This window comes from Schistocerca cancellata, chromosome 1 (assembly GCF_023864275.1).
Source record: "Schistocerca cancellata isolate TAMUIC-IGC-003103 chromosome 1, iqSchCanc2.1, whole genome shotgun sequence".
In the NCBI taxonomy this organism is placed as follows: Eukaryota; Metazoa; Arthropoda; class Insecta; order Orthoptera; family Acrididae; genus Schistocerca; species Schistocerca cancellata.
The window spans coordinates 378,176,901-378,197,524 of NC_064626.1; the positions used below are offsets into that span (position 1 = coordinate 378,176,901).

The 20,624-nt window shown below is 39.3% G+C and overlaps 1 protein-coding gene across 1 annotated transcript in view; it reads right to left on the reverse strand.

The window, feature by feature from the left end:
- Positions 1-20,624, reverse strand: part of LOC126161478 (carbonyl reductase [NADPH] 1-like) — an 82,697-nt gene that overhangs the window by 46,428 nt on the left and 15,645 nt on the right. Inside the window, exons 2-3 of the mRNA XM_049917372.1 lie at positions 13,618-13,746; positions 13,390-13,521 (exon numbers count right to left, since the gene is read on the reverse strand). Of these exons, the coding sequence (XP_049773329.1) occupies positions 13,390-13,521; positions 13,618-13,746 (261 nt within the window). The remainder of the gene's footprint in view (positions 1-13,389; positions 13,522-13,617; positions 13,747-20,624) is intronic.

Sequence of the window (20,624 nt, forward strand, 5' to 3'; positions counted from 1 at the left end):
ACAACTGTACAGGTACATGATGAACCCAGCCAACAACTGCCTGGTTACCAGGTAATCAATTTTGATACAAGTTTCTCTATGATGCATTCATAGATTCACGATATATAAACCGGGGACTTCTGGAGAGATCAACTTGCAACAGCCAATTCCCGAACCAGGGAATACATAAGGAAATCTGGATCTGTTGCCACAGAACAGAATAATCAAGCTTGGGACTGTCCAGAACTAGATGACACAGATGGCTTCTTATTGTTTACACTATAATTGTTCAAAAAGTGCTATTAAGTTATCTCAGTTCCCACTTAGAACTTATCTGAAGCAACCATTTATGCTCTGGTAACATAGAAATGTAAGTGTAGAGCTTTCATCATCTCTGATCTGAGTGAAAGAAAGTGCTTTTCATAGGTCAAGAAAATAATTGATGTTTGCTGAGCAAAGAAGTGATATAGATTTTTGCGTAATTAGTGGGAACTTAGTTCCGGCAGAGCTACTGTCAGAAGAGGGATTTTTATTTATTTATTTTATATTAGTTAAAATATAACTGAGTGCAATGACAAAGTACGCAACAAGACATTTATTCTACTTTCACGTGGAATTATTTTAGTGTGGAATTTTGATGCAACAAGACCTTAAGGCATGGGCATATAGAACTAATCATATGTGAACAGGAAAGTTCAGTAAAATATCTTGCTTGTATAGTGTCACCAAATAATTTTGTTTCTGCTAAGATTATTGTTCTCCATAGCATATTTTACAGACAATAAGACACACATTAAGTATTAACCATTTTTTTAAAAAAATACCATTTATATTATTAGATTGCAAAGCCAAACTAAAAAAATTCTTAGTTTATAAAACTAAACTGACCTTTACAGTCCCTGAAAATCGACATCTGAACTTTTTTATTTTTCTTCTTCTTCCTCTTTGCTGTCATCATTGCCCTTTTTTCATATATCATGGTCTTCACTGCCATTGAGAGTATTATTTATGCCACACTTCTTGTAAGATTTAACAGTATCCACTGACATACTTGTTTGATTGTAGGTCGTTTTAAAGCTCTCTTCAGTGTGAATTGAATCCAGTGTTGCCAGATGGAAATATGTTTCCCATGGCATCGAATATTTGACCACTTTTAAAACTGGTGGAAATTTTAAATCACACGCTAGACTTTTTTATATTAATTTTGAGTACAAGACGCCTGACTCTCGGAGATAATTTTTTGAAGAAGAAAGTGTGCCTTGAGTCTGTAAAATACGGTACTTTATGATATACTTGTATATATGGTGAATCAGGAGGAAAGGTAGATGCTTTGAGGGGTGATAGAATTAGTGATTCTGAAAAAAAAAGCTTCATATAGACGTATGCCCTATTCTGAATGGTTTCCGAGATAGAACACATTTAATATCACATTTGTACATGTTTCTTGAATAACTCGAAAACTGCACCCTTCAGTAAAAAAGTGTCACAGTACAAAATTAAACTATATTAAATTTCCTACAAAAAAGGTCCTATTCATGTTTTTCCTCTCGAACAAATGGTTTGTGAGAGTGCGAGAATATTGGAAAAACTCACTAGACGCGGATGCGCTGTAGCTTATGTAGTTTTTGTAAGCCAATTTGAGGTAGTTTCCCGACTTGATAGACCACAAGTGTCCCATATCAAACTGTTTGTCTCACCTTGCTACCTCAATATGCTACCTCAAATTGGCCTACAAAAACTAAGTTAGCTAGAGCGCATGTGCGTCGAGCGAGTTTTTCAACATTCCTGCCCTCACTTCACACAAACCATTAGTTTTAGAGAAAAAAATGAATAGGGCCTTTTTTGTAGGCCGTTTTCAAGTTACTCAAGAAAAATGAACAAAAGTTATATTAAATGTGTTCTATCTCGGAAACCATTCGGAATAGGGCATATGTCCATATCAAGTTGTTTGTTCAGAATCACTAATACTATCAGCCCTCAAAGCACCTGAGTCACATTGTGTGTGTGTGTGTGTGTGTGTGTGTGTGTGTGTGTGTGTGTGTGTGTGTGTGGGTGGGTGGGTGGGTGTGTGTGTGACAAGACTGAATATTTAAAATCATCAATAATACTTGGAGGGGCAGAGGACCACTTTAAACAGTGATTTTCAGTTGGGGGGGGGGGGGGGGGGGGGGGGAAGATGTACAGCTAAATTACATGATCCCAAGAAATATGTTACTGTATTATTTCTGTTAAAGCCATGCTAACTGAAATAGTGTAATGCAATAATATACAATTTTTTTCAGATTTCCTTATTTTATTCTTTAAAGAGTGAGATAATGTCATACTGTTTTCATAAAGACTGACTAATCTGAAATAGCAATGTTAGTGAAAGTATAAATTTAAAATCAACAAACAAAAATTAGTAATACTTTGAGCTGTGTGGCTTTCACTCGCCGCCCATAGAGAATCAAGCATCTTATTTAGCATGCTATAATAGTCGTAAGTTCATTATGACAATAACGAGGGGTTTTTAAAAATAAAAAACATCTGAATTTTACACACAACACCAGCAACGACTGTACTATTATCTCTAGAGTTACATATAAAAAGAGCAACTGTTGCATTGTTTTACAAGGGTTGGAACCTAAAATAGTGACAACTATTTATTCACAACCAATACAAAAGAATTACATGTTTGCATCTGTTACTGTCCTTCAAAGTAGTCACCAGTGTTGTGTAGAACCCGTTGCCAGCGATGTGGAAGGCGTAGTATACCATTAGTAGAGCCTGTGCTGTTGATGGTGCGAATGGAGTGATGTACTGCCTGTTAAATCTCTGGAACAGTTCTGAAGCGAATGCCACGAAGTGGCTCCTTCATCTTCGGAATCTAATCAAAGTCACAAGGACTTAAGTCCGCAGAGTATGGTGGATGGTACAGTACTTCCCAGTTCCATCGAGCGAACAGAGCAGCCACAGCTTGTGCTGTATGTGCCCGTGCATTGTCATGCAAAATGATGGGTTGGTTGTGCAGAAAGTGTCACCACTTCTTTTGCAAAGCTGGTCGCAGGGGATGCTCCAAAAACTAACAGTAATACTGCGCATTAACTGTCTGCCATGGAGGAATATAATGCGTTAGGATGACACCACCACAGTCGTACACGAGAATCACCACAACTTTAGACCGCTCCATTCGCACCATCAAAGGAACAGGCTCTGCTAATGGTATACTACGCCTTCCACATAGCTGGCAACGGGTTCTACACAATGCTGGTGACTACTTTGAAGGACAGTAACAAGTGCAAACATTTAACTCTTTTGTATCGGTTGTGAATAAATAGTTGCCACTATTTAAGTTCCAACCCTCATATTTGCAGCTCATTGTCTTCATGTGGCAACTGATTTTTGGAGAAGCCATACAGCACCTAAAAGCTTCACAAAAATAATAATTTGTCTTAGCACACTCATGAAAGTTTTCTTTGTGGTATACCAGATGGTTTGGTATTATTCTGTTGGGAAACTAAATTTATGTATATACTGATACCATTAAGTAATACTTCCTGTGATTTGACTAGGCCTGTCAGTGTAACAGTCTATTAACCAATCATTAGACATTACATACCAGTCGAGTGGTTACAATGCTCCCCTTTCTTCTACTTCAGTACAGTTACATGTAATATTGTAAATTTTTCAATTATTCCAACTGTACATGCCACGGATGGCAAGCAAATTTTAAAACTCCAGATTCAGTTACACTTAAAGCAGGAAGATCGTCTCTCTCTCTCTCTCTCTCTCTCTCTCTCTCTCTCCACACACACACACACACACACACACACACACACACACACACACACACACACACACAGCTAGTAAATATGCCTAAGTGCCACTTATGAATCATCCTTTCACTTTGTTTGTTGCCTCTAGTGTGAAATATCATTTACATAATAAAAATATTATTTCCTCTAGGGGAGCACTAACAACATGGGCAAAATATTATAGGAAAGTAAAAATAAAGAAAACTGTAAGCTTGGAAACAGCATTCACGAAATAGCCTACCGAGAAATACAACATGTGAACACACAAATACAACAAAGAAGAAAATCCTTTTTTTAAGAGGTGCCTGGGAGAGCAGTGAGCTATGTCACATCCAGGAAGTTAAGTGTGCTAATTCAGCTACTAAGTCATTTCTTCTCGGGTAGCACTTGTGGTACTTCCATGTTGTCATGTGGTCCACATAAATATTGTAACACAAAGACACTCTCAAAACCTCATCATCTTTGAAATCATAGATCACTGTTCATCTGCCTCGCAGTCATCGTTAATAACGTCTGCTCTGCTCACTTTCCGCTGAAACATTTAACAATAAGCAACTGAGCACTTCTGCTCAATATTCTACTTATTTTTAGTCAATGATAAAGTAGCTAAAATTTATAGAAACACTTTTAAACTTCTTCGAAGTAATTTTCTTTTTTTTTTCTTACCATGATTCGGTGGCATTACACTGGAAATGTTCTGATGTTCTTACAGTTACCACTGTGTACAGAATCAGCATACATATTCCTGTGTTAACACTAGTGGAAAAATGGTTTATCAGATGACATAAGCCTCCATGAATTTGTGACAACCATTTATTCTCAAATTCATTCACTACTCTTCTGAATCAATAAGCACAGAATAGATACCCCCCACCCCAGTAACACACACACACACACACACACACACACACACACACACACAGTTTCTCTCCCAGTCACAATTGAGAAGGTGGTTTCTGGCTCAGCAGCAATGTGAGAGCACTGACAAGAAATTTCTTTGGAAAGCCTACTACTATTGTGCACCTAGCTTATAGCTTCAATCTAATACAAATAACTGATGAAAAAACAGTGCTCTGTTGTAGCATTTCTGTGTTGGTGAAAATTCCTCAATCTAACAAAGAACTACTTGCAAAGACATGATTATCTTTTAGAGGAAATGTTTCTAATGACAAACTGCAGAATAACTATAAAAAAATATCAACCAAATAAATTACTATGCAACAATAGAAAAACTGTGGTTTGGACAGGACCAACTTTTAATACTGACAAGTGAAAGAGGAAACAGATAACATTTGTGGGAGTGTTATTCCTATTTATGCATCAGTTGCAAATCACTCAAAACTGGTTGATTCTCTTTCTGAGACATTAGCCATTATCATATTATTTTAGAAACTGTAAACTGAATAGTTAACTGTACAAGCACAAAACAAGATTTTGTATAAAGAATTCTTGAAAATAATTTTTTAAGCCCAAGTGTCTTTATATTTACATGGGAAAGCAACCTGTTCCATTGGAGTTTGATTTTATATGACACACATTACACGTATTTACGCAATCCTATCATGAATCACACCGTTCACGATAAAACCTTTTCTCTCTCTTCTATTGGTCCTGTGTGGTAAGGATACCAGACTATGAACACATACCAGAAATGGATAGATCAGAGGTACTCTGCACCCAAGAATAGTTTGAACTTGTTTTTACTAACGCATATTCTTCAATTAAAGACCTCAATACTGTGGACAGATTCAGCTCCTTGCTAAGGCATCAAGCTGAACTCACTACAATCTCAGAACTGACACACACAAAAAATTTGGAACAATGTGTCCGAAAAAACAATTCCGATCCTCTATTATGCACACTCTTCATTATTATATATAAATAATTTAACAACCATCTGGTTTATGAGATTCTGGAAGCTACAATGTCATCCCAGCCTTCACAGTTCTCCCTGTTCACTGGATGGTCAAACTTCACTTGTCAACTGTCTGAGCAGATGAACACGCTGTCAAGTTACACTCCTGAAAATTTCATCAGTGTTGTCTTCAGGATACCTAAAATACTATAGGGTCAAATTAATGATATGAATATAATAGAGGGAAACATTCCACGTGGGAAAAATATATCTAAAAACAGAGATTTTGAGACTTACCAAACAAAAGCGCTGGCAGGTCGATAGACACACAAACAAACACAAACATACACACAAAATTCAAGCTTTCGCAACAAACAGTTGCTTCATCAGGAAAGAGGGAAGGAGAGGGAAAGACGAAAGGATGTGGGTTTTAAGGGAGAGGGTAAGGAGTCATTCCAATCCCGGGAGCGGAAAGACTTACCTCAGGGGAAAAAAAGGACAGGTATACACTTGCACACACACACATATCCATCCGCACCTGTGCTTTTTCCCCCTGAGGTAAGTCTTTCCGCTCCCGGGATTGGAATGACTCCTTACCCTCTCCCTTAAAACCCACATCCTTTCGTCTTTCCCTCTCCTTCCCTCTTTCCTGATGAAGCAACTGTTTGTTGCGAAAGCTTGAATTTTGTGTGTATGTTTGTGTGTCTATCGACCTGCCAGCGCTTTTGTTTGGCAAGTCTCAAAATCTTTGTTTTTAGATATACTATAGGGTCATATTTTTAAGTGATGGTTATTGAAACACAATGACTTGAAACTGGTGTTCATTAGTTTGAAATGTGTAGTAGTTTAGATTACGATTATGTCTATCTGTTTACTTCATGGACAAGAGGTTGTGACAGTTAAGTGTCAAAGGAGCAACAAAAATAAGCAAGTGATCACTTTGATCAGTTCACCATAACTCAAAATTAGTCAAAGTTCTGAATTTGTGTATGTTCATTGAAATTCAATAGGCTCTATTAAACTTCTCACTCTTCCAAATAACTTGCAAAGTTATTATACTTAGTAGTTCAATGTTTCAAACACTCAAGGAATATTTCCAAATCTCAACTACACTATAATACAGAAAAAAGGTTTCAAGTCCTAAACTGACACTGCTGTAACATTATACAGACACAATATCAGAAGTAACACCAACCAACTTTTTTCCTGCTTTCACACGAAGAGATCCACAATAACATTTAATGAAATATAGAACAGTACAAAGTCTCATAACTATAGAACACATCAATATACAGTCTCATAGGGGAGGCTGAGGGCCCATCATGCTGGGCTTATATTGAGCTGTTGTACACACAGCACACCGCTTGCTGTGTCGTCTGCCCAAGTTGACAGATGACCTCTATAGGTCAGCCACGGAGGCACTTGTATCATGTAATACGATTATGCATGCTCACACTATAGGGTTACAATACTCCTTCCACTTGATGAAAAATGGTCACTTTGGAGATGTCAGTGTCTTCACTGGTAGGTGATGACTGTTGGAGCAGCTGTTGTGCTGTCACAGGAGAATGTGGTCTGAAAGAGCACGGGCACCAACAGGCATGGTGCTTACTCCCTTGTGAGAAGCCATAAGGGATGACTGGTGATGCCGGTGCTGTACCCATGTCCACATCTGGGCAGGCACTCAGCAATGTAGGCAGCAGAGAAGAAGGCAGTGGTGGGGGGGGGGGGGGGGGGGGGGGGGGCAGCGACAGGGACTGTGAAGATGGAGGCAGTCCAGTGCTACCTGCCCTGCCCAGCAGCACCCTGAGTGAAGACAGTGCTGGAGCCAGAGGAAGCGTGGGCCACAGCACGGGGGCCAGCGTAAAGGGTTGCAGGGCAGAGGACTCTCTGGTGTGCAGTTTGACACTAGTGGACAGAGCTGTGCCCAACACAGAGAAGGCACTCTTGGCCTGATGGACAACGACTGGTATCCACATAGGGTGCCAACCAAATCTGCAGGCCCCGGGCAGCGGAGCCTGGATGGAATCGCTGCGAGGTGGGTACCACCGGGTGGGCAGTCACTGATCAGACAAAGCAGCATATGGGGCTGGCAGCCATGAAGCAGCTCCGGCAGGCTACGGTTGCCAATTGCAGTGAACGTATATGAACTCGAGAACATACCAAAGGTCTTCAGCTGCTCTGCCACTCCAATGGACTGGGGAATCTTTTAGTTATAGTTATAGTGAGACACAAACGAAGCAGGTGAAGGGCTACTTTGTCCAATAAAGATGTCAAAGGATTGAAAAGAGATACCAAAGGTTTGTGATCAATATTGAAATGAAACTTGGAACCTATAGGAAAACATGAAATTTTTTGAGCGTACACCCGATAGAAAGGGCTTCTTTTGCTGTCTGTGAACAGCGGTTGTTGCATCTAATTCAGTTTTGGAAGCGTTTGCAATAGGGTGTTCAGAACTATTCACATATTTGTATGCGAGAACAGTCTTAGGTCATACTGGGAGATGTCTGCGGCCAAAACAAGATGTTGGCCTAGTTGGAAAGTAACCAAGCAAGGTGCCAAGTGTAATTTTGACCTGAATAGAGTAAAATCATGCTCACAGGCGGGTGACCAGTGAAAATGAAAACTTTTATTTAAGAGGGCATAGTGGCTGGCCGAACATGGCTGCACCAGAAAAAAAATTTATTGTAATACACAATCTTTCCGAGAAACACTTGCAGCTCTTTGACATTGGTAGGACATGGTAAAGTTGTAATGGAATCGACATACTGGCATAAACGCTAGTCACCACCATGCAAGACTTCAAAATCGAGTAGACGACAGACGGATGAAAAAATGGTGATCTGTCCGAGCTACATTTTAAACCAGCAGCCTGTAGCACTGAGAGCAAGGCACAATATCATCCATGTGGTTAATGCACCATGGAATGGAGGCTGTGAGCTGCTCCAAAAATCACTGGAAAATGAAATGGGCACTAGCCACACCAAATGGCAGGCACTGGTATTTATGTAAACCGAAGGCGGTATTCACTACGAGGACTCGTTCGGTAGGCTTCTGAAAATCTATTTTGGAAAAATACTGGTCCCAGAAAACCGTGCTAAGAGTGCATCCAGATGGGACAAGGACAGGTTACCAATAATAGACTGTGAACTTACACACACTTTAAGATCACCACAGAGCTGAAGGTTGCCGTCAAGTTTTTTTGACAATTACCAATGGAGTACATCATTCACTAAAGGATGTAAGGCGGTCTAACTGACTTGCTACCTTAAAGCTACTGGGACTGAATGGGTACGAAAAAAGTGTGGGTGCACTGTCAGTCTCATTGCGATGTGAGTCCTGAAATCAGTAGAACACCCTAAACTTTCCAAAAACAGGGAGGAATATTCCAAGAGAGTATGTCCAGTTGTTCATACACAACTTGATCCAATACCAGATGCACTTCACCAGAAACAGATAATTCAAAAATTCTGAAGGCGACTAACTCAAAGAAGTTTTCATATTGGCATAATCCACTACTAGGAAGGTCAAAGGCCTAACAACTGCTTTATATGCAACAGGAGTAGAAAACTGTCTCAATATGGGTATTTATTGTTTGTTGTAATTCACCTACCGACAAGATACAGGGGATAATGCTGGTGATCCAAGATCCACATTGGGTTGAGAATTTAACAAAGGCACTGCTACATCTGGGTCCACTTGCTTGCTTATCACACATAACTTCAATGTAGAATTCGTATGCGGCTACAATCACTTGGGAAACACTGTTCACATCCATGTTCATGTCTGGTGAAGGAGGCTGAGAGCTGCACACATAAGCAACAATAGTTGCACGTTGCCAACGTTCTGGGCACGTGGCTAACTCATGTTGAACAAAACAATACGGGCACAATGGAAGAAGAGCACACAGCTGCTGTTGTGACACTGAGTGCTGCTGCTTAGCATGGCACTACCCAATGCAGCATGGAGGCCACCACTGCATGGCCACATTGTCGTCTCTCTCTCCATGAGTTAATGATCGACGAACAAGGAGGAGAGGAAGCAACAGCGGCTACTTCACACCATGCTTATATCTGATTTCCTTCTGCCATAGATACTTCAAAAGACTACGCAGACTCTAAGAGCAGCATTTTTACATTGTAAAGAACATTCACAATCTTCCCTATCATGAGCCAGTTGTATTATAGTATCACAAACTATCAAATCAGCATATGAGTCCTGGTGGGGCTCAATAACAAACTGGCAACAACAGCTAAACCTATGAATTTCCACTGCCCAAGCTCTGTACAACTGTTACAACTGCTTTTGACAACAGTAGCACTCAACGCAAGCAGCAACAACATGAACACGTTTGCAATGCTAATTAGAGAGCAACTGATACATTTCATCAAAAGACAGACTGGCAGGTTCCTGGAGAGGAGCTAGCTGACACAAAAGGTGATAAACACAGGGAGAAACCCATGACAAAAACAAAGCCTTATATAATTTGGGGTTGGCAGCTCCAAAAGCTTGAGAATGTTGCTGAAGGCATTTTTCATATGCATCAATGTTGCTGGAACCTCGCATGTCAATGATACTGCCAAACTGTTTAGTACCACCGAGTGAGTCTGCCTCTGGTCACTGTTATTCAAGAGACTGAAGAACTACTTCCACTGAACTGTTGACTGTACGTCAAAACAGAAACATGAGGAGTAGAATACCGCACTCATCGCCAAATATGCTGTAACACTGTACAGACACAAGAAGTAATGCAAACCAAGTTTTATTCTGCTTCCATGTGAAGAGATCCACAATAACACTGAAGTATAGAACAGAACAAAGTCTTGTAACTACAGAAAACAGCAACATACAGTCTCTTATGTGAGCATACAATAAGTAAGTAAACATAAGTGAGTTTGAGGGCCCGGCACTTGCTATGCTGTCTGTTCGGGTAGGCCGGCCACTGAGCCATTGTAGTGTGCGCTGTTTGACTATGCACCCTCACACTATAGGACTACAACAGGCACATACTTGAAAAACTCAAAATGTGCAGCCTTGATATCGCCCAGAAACAGAGTGCAAAAGATATCACACAGGCACACTTTGTAAATTGTGATGGTTGGACATTGCGCAGCGTGGGCATTGTAGTCAGCAGGCTTAATAATTTCACTGTGGTTGGAACTTATCTACGAGGGCAAATCAGAAAGTCTTAGCCCCCAGCCACCACCCCCCCCCCCCCCCCCCCCCCCCCCCCCCCCCCCCCCCCCCTCTTTTGAGTTCTGGCAACAAGAAGGTTCTTCACCCAGTCACATACCAGATCTGATATTCTGGTGTGTACTTTTCTTTACTAAACAACAACATGAAACTATCTCAAAGGCTATCTAGAAGTTAAATTTAGTCTTAATTTACACTCTCACCCTCTGAAGTTCTTGAAAGGGTAAGCCAATCTTAGTTTAGTACAACTGCAGTTTGCGCAACGCACACTAGTCCCTGTAAAGAGGCAGCTGAGCCTACAAATTTGTCATTCAATACAGGTGAAAAACAGGTTCCATAATTATTATAACAAATCTGCATCAGCAATTTAGATCTGCAGTTTAGTGCATCTGTCCTGTGATGGTCTTCAAATCTGGAATCAACTGTCTCTTAGAGTCGCCTAAAAGGGGAACCAGTTCTGTTGCATATCAGTGCAGGATCTGATTATATAAAGGGTGTCCAGGTCTATACAAAAATAATATAAAATGTAATAATTTGAAAAGTAACTGAGATATTTATTGAGATGGTATGTTTCTATATGTGTAACAACTCAAAATATTTTTATACGCCTAACACACTTCAATATATGTACCATAGTGGTACAACATACATCTAATTTGTATTCCATTACTGTCCAAGTGTTTTGCAGCATTTTCAGGCATAACATTTGTGACATCTCCACGAATGACATGGCGCAGATCTGGTAGATCATGGACAGATGGTCTGGTACACTTGAGTATTGATAAACCCCCATAGAAGAAAAAAAATAAATCAATTGGAGTAATATCTCGGCTTATAGAAAGCAAAGCAATTGATGGACTACCTCTCCCGATCTAGCAATCTAGGAACTCGTGATCCAAGAAATCCCTCACAATATTCGCAAAATGGCATGGACACCATCCTGTTGAAAGATCATGTCACAAGGAAGTTGTGGCACAGCATACAGCTCCAACATGTTTGTGTACATTGTTGCATTAAATGTAGGCCCTGCGAAGAAGAATGAGCCTACAACTCTGTCCTTCAACAATCTACACCCACAGTCACTTTTGGAGAGTCACATTTACACTATCACCATGGGGAGGTTCAGCTTCCACATGTGGCAACTGTGCATTTTCATCAAGCTGGAAGTGTGGAATGTAGCTTGGTCCAAGGAACAGGAAATGAGGAACACTTCATTTTCATTCATTTTTGTCAGAATTGTCTCCACGAATACCTTCCATTATGGCCTGTTCTCAAGCTTAATTTTGTGATGAAGCAGCAGTCTACATGTCCGCAGGCACAACCTTTTACAGATGACGTTGTGTACTATCAAATGAGTTAACTGTAACTGCCTACATGCTTGTTGGACTGACTTACAAGGAATCTGCTGGAAGGATGTACACATTAATGCAACAGTAGCTTCTGGAATGGTGTGCTTGTCCAATATTAAAAGCAAACTCCCAGTTTCCCAAAGCCACTTGTCCCATTTCTTGATTGTTATGTAAATGGGAACATCGTCAGTTGATCACAGTCCTTACTCAAGCCAAAAACAACATTGTACCAGTGCGAACAGACTTTAGCTCTGTGGGACAAAGCACGCAGAACACCTTCTGCTGTGGAGTCCACAGTGCTACTGATGCATGTTTAGATGATCACAGCAGTTACATGCATGTGCACGCAGTTACAAGTGTCACAAGTAAACACAGAAAACTTTTTAAGTTACCTTACTTGCAGAATCAAATTGCAAATAAACACATCAATTACATCTCATGTTTTTACATTTTCTATTACTACATGTTTACCCCAGACATGCTGTATTAGAAAATCAAACCTGTGTGCCAGACCATTGTTCTAAAACTGGATTCTTACTTTTTGCGTGCTGTGCCCTATGAACAGTACTATCCATGCACATTTCACAGGTCAACGCATAGCTTCAACTTGTCAAGAACTCCTCCCCATCCCTTCCCAATTACGCACAGAATGGTCATAATGCAGTGTTGTTTGCATGTCTGGGAGATTTTATATAACAGCAAGTTTAACTTCTCCACAGTGTCAGGAGTTTTAACATAGTTGGAACACAATTTTACAGGAATCTCTCTGCTGCAGTTACTACAGCGACGCAAGTCCCAATCACTTGATGACAATGAAATTATGACAATGAAATTCTCTCTCATCACTATGGCTCGTATTTAAGTTCGCAGTGATAATCTCTTATTCTACCTTGAAGTGTTCTGGCAATTCAATAACTGCTGCATGTGGCTGACAGTAGCAACTGGTCACAATTTTTTGACCACATTTAATCTTCCATTTCACCCTGACTGGCAATCAGAGTCTATTTATACACTAAACATAAACTTGACAGCAATAAATAAACAACCTCCACTGGCTTCCATCAAAGTGATCAATAAATTTAAGTAGGAGAGAATACCAAAAATAGATTGTCTATCATCTCTGCTAATTTTTCATGCTTGACATTAGATATCAAATTGTTGTATAATATTGCTTTAAAAAGAAAAAGGTACTGGTTTTGTTATATCAGTATCTGTTTACCTTATATGCTATAGCAGCATTGTTTACAAGTACATCAAGTCCTCCATATTTTTCTTTTATGTAGTCCCGAAATCTTTGTATGCTTTCTAAGTTATCTATATCAAGCTGATGAAATTTTGGATTTAATCCATTCTGAAACAGAAATTTTGCTTAATTATACACACAATTTTGTACAGTGATATGACGGAAAAATAATGCAGTATAATGAAGTACGTATGTTTATCACACCTTTTTTAATTCTTCAATAGCCTTCAGACCACGTGTCTCATCTCTTGCCGTGAGGTACACAGCGCCATCAAATTTTTCGCATAGACCACGGGCAATTGCAAAACCAATGCCCTTGTTTCCACCAGTAACCTTAACAGAAGTTATATATTAACATTATTACACTTTTGCATATGAGTGTGTTAGAAAAAAGCAAAACAGAATAACAAACACTGTTAGCAAATCAGCAGAAAGGTATAAAGTTGTCAAATACTAGCATGAAAAGAATACAAAAAATGGAGTACTTATTTGTTTCTTTTCATCAACATTATGGGAACATTGAAAACAAATTAATCACAGAACAATCAGACTATTGTGGTGGTACATAATAATATATTTACACATAGGACTGTATCTGCAGTCAGTTAAGTCCACATCAATTGCAGGATGGCTATATCGCAGTTACAAGCCTCTCCGTTACCATTTTCTGATGGCACCTAAAGCTGAGTACTAAGTTGCAATCTAATGATAAGTTAAGGACCTACATCATCTTGAAATGGCAAACATCTTCAACACATTTATTGTAATTGTAACAGATGAACTGATAAAATAGATGAAAGAAGAAAAATGCCACATATCACACATATTAGGCATACAACTGCATTCATCACAGCAACAGAGATAGAAGTTTTAAGTCTAATAAAGCAATTAAAAGCAAAATATTCATCTGTTTTAGATGATGTTATATCATGTCTCGTAAAATAATGCAGGGAAAGCCTGCTAAAAAGCTCACACCTGTTCAATGCCACAATAAAGGAATGTGTTTTTCCATATTAATTAAAAGCATGTAAAGCAAAACCAATACTAAAGAAAGGTAACAGAGGTGAATTGGGAAACTACAGACCAATACAAATGATTTCCACATTTACAAAAATCTTCAGAATTATAATAAAGACTAGAAATGTAAGCTTTATAACAAAATTTAAAATACTACAATCATCACAACATTGTTCCAGAGAAGAGAAGTCAACAAGAACAGCACCAACAGCTTTTGTTGAACATGTTAAGAGTTCACTTGACAGAAACTGAAGACTTACGGAATCTTCATGGACCAGTTTAAAACACATCACTATACAAATCTTTGTTGTAACAGTAGGGGATGTGTGGGAAATGAAATGGCATAATAAAACTGTACTTCATGAAAGGGAAGCAATGCATAGAAATCAGGACATAATTGTGAGGAAAATACAACAAATTAAAAATCTGAGCTAAATCTGTCAAATATAATGTGCTGCAAGTTTCTATACTCCAACTGCAGTCAACACTATTTATTCTTTACGTGAATAATTTCCCACACAATGTTGTCACTGTTGTGGACTTCAGTCCGAACATTGGTTTGATGCAGCTCTCCATGCTAGTCCATTCTATGGAAGTTTCTATATCTATGAATATCTATTGCAACTAAACCTGCTTATGTATTCATCCCTTGGTCTCCATCAACAAGTTTAGCCCCCCCCCCCCTCCACCAATATATACAAACTTTTCCATTACCAAACTGATGATCTGTTCATGCCTCAGGATGTTTCCTAGCAGCCACTCCCTTATTTTAATTACGTAGCGCCTACATTTTCTTTTCCTCCAAATTAATTCAGCACCTCCTCATTAGTTACTCAGCATACCCTTCTAATCTTCAGCATGCTTCTGTAGTACCATATTTCAAATGTTTCTACTTTCTTCTTGTTGGAACTGCTTATTGTCCATGTTTAACTTCTGCAAAAGGCTATATCCCAGACAAACATTTTCAGAAAAGACTTCCTAACACCCCGAGGGCATGCAGCTTTACTGTATGATTAAATGATGATGGCGTCCTCTTGGGTAAAATATTCCGGAGGTAAAATAGACCCCCAATCGGATCTCCGGGCGGGGACTACTCAGGAGGACGTCGTTATCAGGAGAAAGAAAACTGGCATTCTACGGATCGGAGCGTGGAATGTCAGATCCCTTAACCGGGCAGGTAGGTTAGAAAATTTAAAAAGGGAAATGGATAGGTTAAAGTTAGATATAGTGGGAATTAGTGAAATTCGGTGGCAGGAGGAACAAGACTTTTGGTCAGGTGAATACAGGGTTATAAATACAAAATCAAATAGGGGTAATGCAGGAGTAAGTATAATAATGAATAAAAAAATAGGAGTGCAGATAAGCTACTACAAACAGCATAGTGAACGCATTATTGTGGCCAAGATAGACACAAAGCCCACGCCTACTACAGTAGTACAAGTTTATATGACAACCAGCTCTGCAGATGAAGAAGAAATTGATGAAATGTATGATGAAATAAAAGAAATTATTCAGGTAGTGAAGGGAGACAAAAATTTAATAGTCATGGGTGACTGGAATTGGACAGTAGGAAAAGGAAGAGAAGGAAACGTAGTAGGTGAATATGGATTGGGGCTAAAAAATGAAAGAGGAAGCCGTCTAGTGGAATTTTGCACAGAGCATAACTTAATCATAGCTAACACCTGGTTCAAGAATCATGAAAGAAGGTTGTATACGTGGAAGTACCCTGGAGATACTAACAGGTTTCAGATAGATTATATAATGGTACGACAGAGATTTAAGAACCAGGTTTTAAATTGTAAGAGATTTCCAGGGGCAGATGTGGACTCTGACCACAATCTATTGATTATGAACTGTAGATTAAAACTGAAGAAACTGCAAAAAGGTGGGAATTTAAGGAGATGGGACCTGGATAAACTGAAAGAACCAGAGGTTGTAGAGAGTTTCAGAGAGAGCATAAGGGAACAATTGACAGGAATGGGGGAAAGAAATACAGTAGAAGAAGAATGGGTAGCTTTGAGAAATGAAATAGTGAAGGCAGCAGAGGATCAAGTAGGTAAAAAGATGAGGGCTAGTAGAAATCCTTGGGTAACAGAAGAGATACTGAATTTAATTGACGAAAGGAGAAAATACAAAAATGCAGTAAGTGAAGCAGGCAAAAAGGAATACAAACGTCTCAAAAATGAGATCGACAGGAAGTGCAAAATGGCGGAGCAGGGATGGCTAGAGGACAAATGTAAGGATGTAGAGGCTTATCTCACTAGGGGTAAGATAGATACTGCCTACAGGAAAATTAAAGAGACCTTTGGAGAAAAGAGAACCACTTGCATGAATATCAAGAGCCCAGATGGACACCCAGTTCTAAGCAAAGAAGGGAAAGCAGAAAGGTGGAACGAGTATATAGTGGGTCTATACAGGGGTGATGTTCTCGAGGACAATATCACGGAAATGGAAGAGGATGTAGATGAAGATGAAATGGGAGATACGATACTGTGTGAAGAGTTTGACAGAGCACTGGATGACCTGAGTCGAAACAAGGCCCAGGAGTAGACAACATTCCATTAGAACTACTGACAGCCTTGGGAGAGCCAGTCCTGACAAAACTCTACCATCTGGTGAGCAAGATGTATGAAACAGGCAAAATACCCTCAGACTTCAAGAAGAATATAATAATTCCAATCCCAAAGAAAGCAGGTGTTGACAGATGTGAAAATTATCGAACTATCAGTTTAATAAGTCACAGCTGCAAAATACTAACGCAAATTCTTTACAGACGAATGGAAAGACTGGCAGAAGCCAACCTCGGGGAAGATCATTTTGGATTCCGTAGAAATGTTGGAACACGTGAGGCAATACTGACTCTGCGACTTATCTTAGAGGAAAGATTAAGGAAAGGCAAACCTATGTTTCTAGCATTTGTAGACTTGGAGAAGGCTTTTGACAATGTTGACTGGAATACTCTCTTTCAAATTCTGAAGGTGGCAGGGGTAAAATACAGGGAGCGAAAGGCTATTTACAATTTGTACAGAAACCAGATGGCAGTTATAAGAGTCGAGGGACATGAAAGGGAGGCAGGGTTGTGGTCTGTCCCCGATGCTATTCAATCTGTATATTGAGCAAGCAGTAAAGGAAACAAAAGAAAAGTTCGGAGTAGGTATTAAAATCCATGGAGAAGAAATAAAAACTTTGAGGTTCGCCAATGACATTGTAGTTCTGTCAGAAACGGCGAAGGACTTGGAAGAGCAGTTGAATGGAATGGACAGTGTCTTGAAAAGAGGGTATAAGATGAACATCAACAAAAGCAAAACAAGGATAATGGAATGTAGTCGAATTAAGTCGGGTGATGCTGAGGGAATTAGATTAGGAAATGAGATACTTCAAGTAGTAAAGGAGTTTTGCTATTTGGGGAGCAAAATAACTGATGATAGTCGAAGTAGAGAGGATATAAAATGTCGACTGGCAATGGCAAGGAAAGTGTTTCTGAAGAAGAGAAATTTGTTAACATCGAGTATTGATTTAAGTGTTAGGAAGTCGTTTTTGAAAGTATTTGTATGGAGTGTAGCCATGTATGGAAGTGAAACTTGGACAATAAATAGTTTAGACAAGAAGAGAATAGAAGCTTTCGAAATGTGGTGCTACAGAAGAATGCTGAAGATTAGATGGGTAGATCACATAACTAATGAGGAGGTATTAAACAGAATTGGGGAGAAGAGGAGTTTGTGGCACAACTTGACTAGAAGAAGGGATCGGTTGGTAGGACATGTTCTGAGGCATCAAGGGATCACCAATTTAGTACTGGAGGGCAGCGTGGAGGGTAAAAATTGTAGAGGGAGACCAAGGGATGAGTGCATTAAGCAGATCCAGAAGGATGTAGGCTGCAGTAGGTACTGGGAGATGAAGAAGCTTGCACAGGATAGAGTAGCATGGAGAGCTGCATCAAACCAGTCTCAGGACTGAGGACCACAACAACAACAACAACAACAACAACAACAACACTTAAATTTATATTAGACGTTAAGAAACTCCTCTTTTTCAGAAATGCTATAACCAGTCCACATTTTATATTTTCTCCACTTCGAACATCAACTGTTATTTTGCTACCAAGTAGCAGGGCTCATCTACTACTTTTAGTGTCTCATTTTCTAATTCAACTCCTTCAACATCAGCTAATTAAATTTGACTAATTCCATAACTCTTACTTTACCTTTGGTGGTGTTCGTCTTATAACCTTTTTTCAAGACACTATCCATTCGATTCAATTGCTTTTCCAAGTCCTTTGCTGCCTCTATCAGAATTATAGTACAATGTCTTTGGCAAACTTCAGAGTTTTAAATTCTTTTCCCTCTCCAAATTTCTATTTGATTTCCTTTACTGATAACTCAATGTAAAGACTGAATAACATTGGGGATAGGCTACAACCCTGTCTCACTCCCTTCTCAACTATTGCTTCCCTTTCATACCCTATGACTCTTATAATTGTTGTCTGGTATCTGTACAAGTATTAAACAACCTTTAGTTTCCTGTATTTTGTCCCTGCTATATTTCAAAGAGTGTATTCCGGTCAAAAGCTTTCTCTAAATCTACAAATGGTATAAATGCAGTTTTGCCTTTCTTCAGTCAGTCTTCTATATAAGCCGTAGGGTCAGTATTGCCTTGCATGTTCTTACATTTCTCCAGAACCAAAACATCTTTGTCAAGGTCAACTTCTACTTGTTTTCCAATTCTTCTGTAAATAATTTGCGTTAGTATTTTGCAAGTATGATTTATTTAATTGATAGTTCAGTAATTATTACACCAGCATGCACACTAACCTTCTTTGGAACTGTAATACGTATACTCATCATGAAGTCTGCGTACCATACGGAATAAGACAGGCAGTCAAACGAAGACTGAACACCTACACAACGGGACCATGGAATGGTTATATTCAGAAGTAATCATCACACATGTTAAGACATTTAACCAACTGGGAAAGGAGATGACCAATTCCCATTTCATAGAACATGGTCAGCCACCCCCTCCCCCCTAGTTTTTGAGTCTTCTGTCTTCTGACTGGTTTCATGTGGTCCGACATGGATTCCTCTCCTGTGCCAACCTCTTCATCTCTGAGTACCACTTGCAACCTATGTCCTCAATTATTTGCTGGATGTATGTCAGTCTTATGTCTTCCTCTACAGTTTTTGACCTCTACAGCTCCCTCTGATACCCTGGAATTCATTCCCTGATGCCTTAACAGATATCCTATAATCCTGTCCCTTCTCCTTGTCAGTGTTTTCCACATAATCCTTTCCTCTCCGATTTTGCACAGAACTTCTTCATTCCTTCATTATAATTCTATCTAATTTTCAATATTTGTCTGTAGCACCACATCACAAATACTTCAATTCTTTTATGTTCCAGTTTTCCCACAGTCCATGTTTCTCTGCTATACAATGCCGTAGTCCAACATACCTTCTCAGAAATTTCTTCCTCAAATTAAGGCCTATGTTTGATACTAGGAGAATTCTCTTGGTCAGTAATGCATTTTTTGCCAGTGCTAGTCTGCTTTTTATGTCCCCCTTGCTCCATCTGTCATTGGTTATTTTGCTGTCTACGAAGTAGAATTCCTTAACTTAATCCACTTCATGACTATCAGTCCTGATGTTAAGTTTCTAGCTGTTCTCATTTCTGTTGCTCCTAATTACTTTCGTCTTTCTTCGCTTTACTCTCAATCCATGTTCTGTAATCATTAGACTGTTCATTCAGCAGCTCATGTAATTCTTCATCACTTTCAGTAAGGACAGAATTGATATCAGCGAATTGGATCACTGATATCCTTTCACCTTGATTTTTAATTCCGCTCCTGAACCTTTCTTTTATTTCCACCATTGCTTCTTCGATGTACAAATTTAACATTAGGGGCAAAAGACTAGATCCCTGTCTTACATCCTTTTTAATCTGAGCACTTCTTTCTTGATCATTCACTCTTGGTTCTTGTACATACTGTACCAGTCTCTCCCTACAGCTAACCCCTATTTTTCTTAGAATTTAGAGCATCTGACCCACTTTACATTGTTGAATGCTTTTTCCAGGGCAACAAATCCTATGAATGTGTCTTGATTTATCTTTAGTCTTGCTTCCACTATCAACTGCAATGTCAGAATTGCTTCTCTTGCCTTTACCTTTCCTAATACCAAACTGATCATCATCTAACA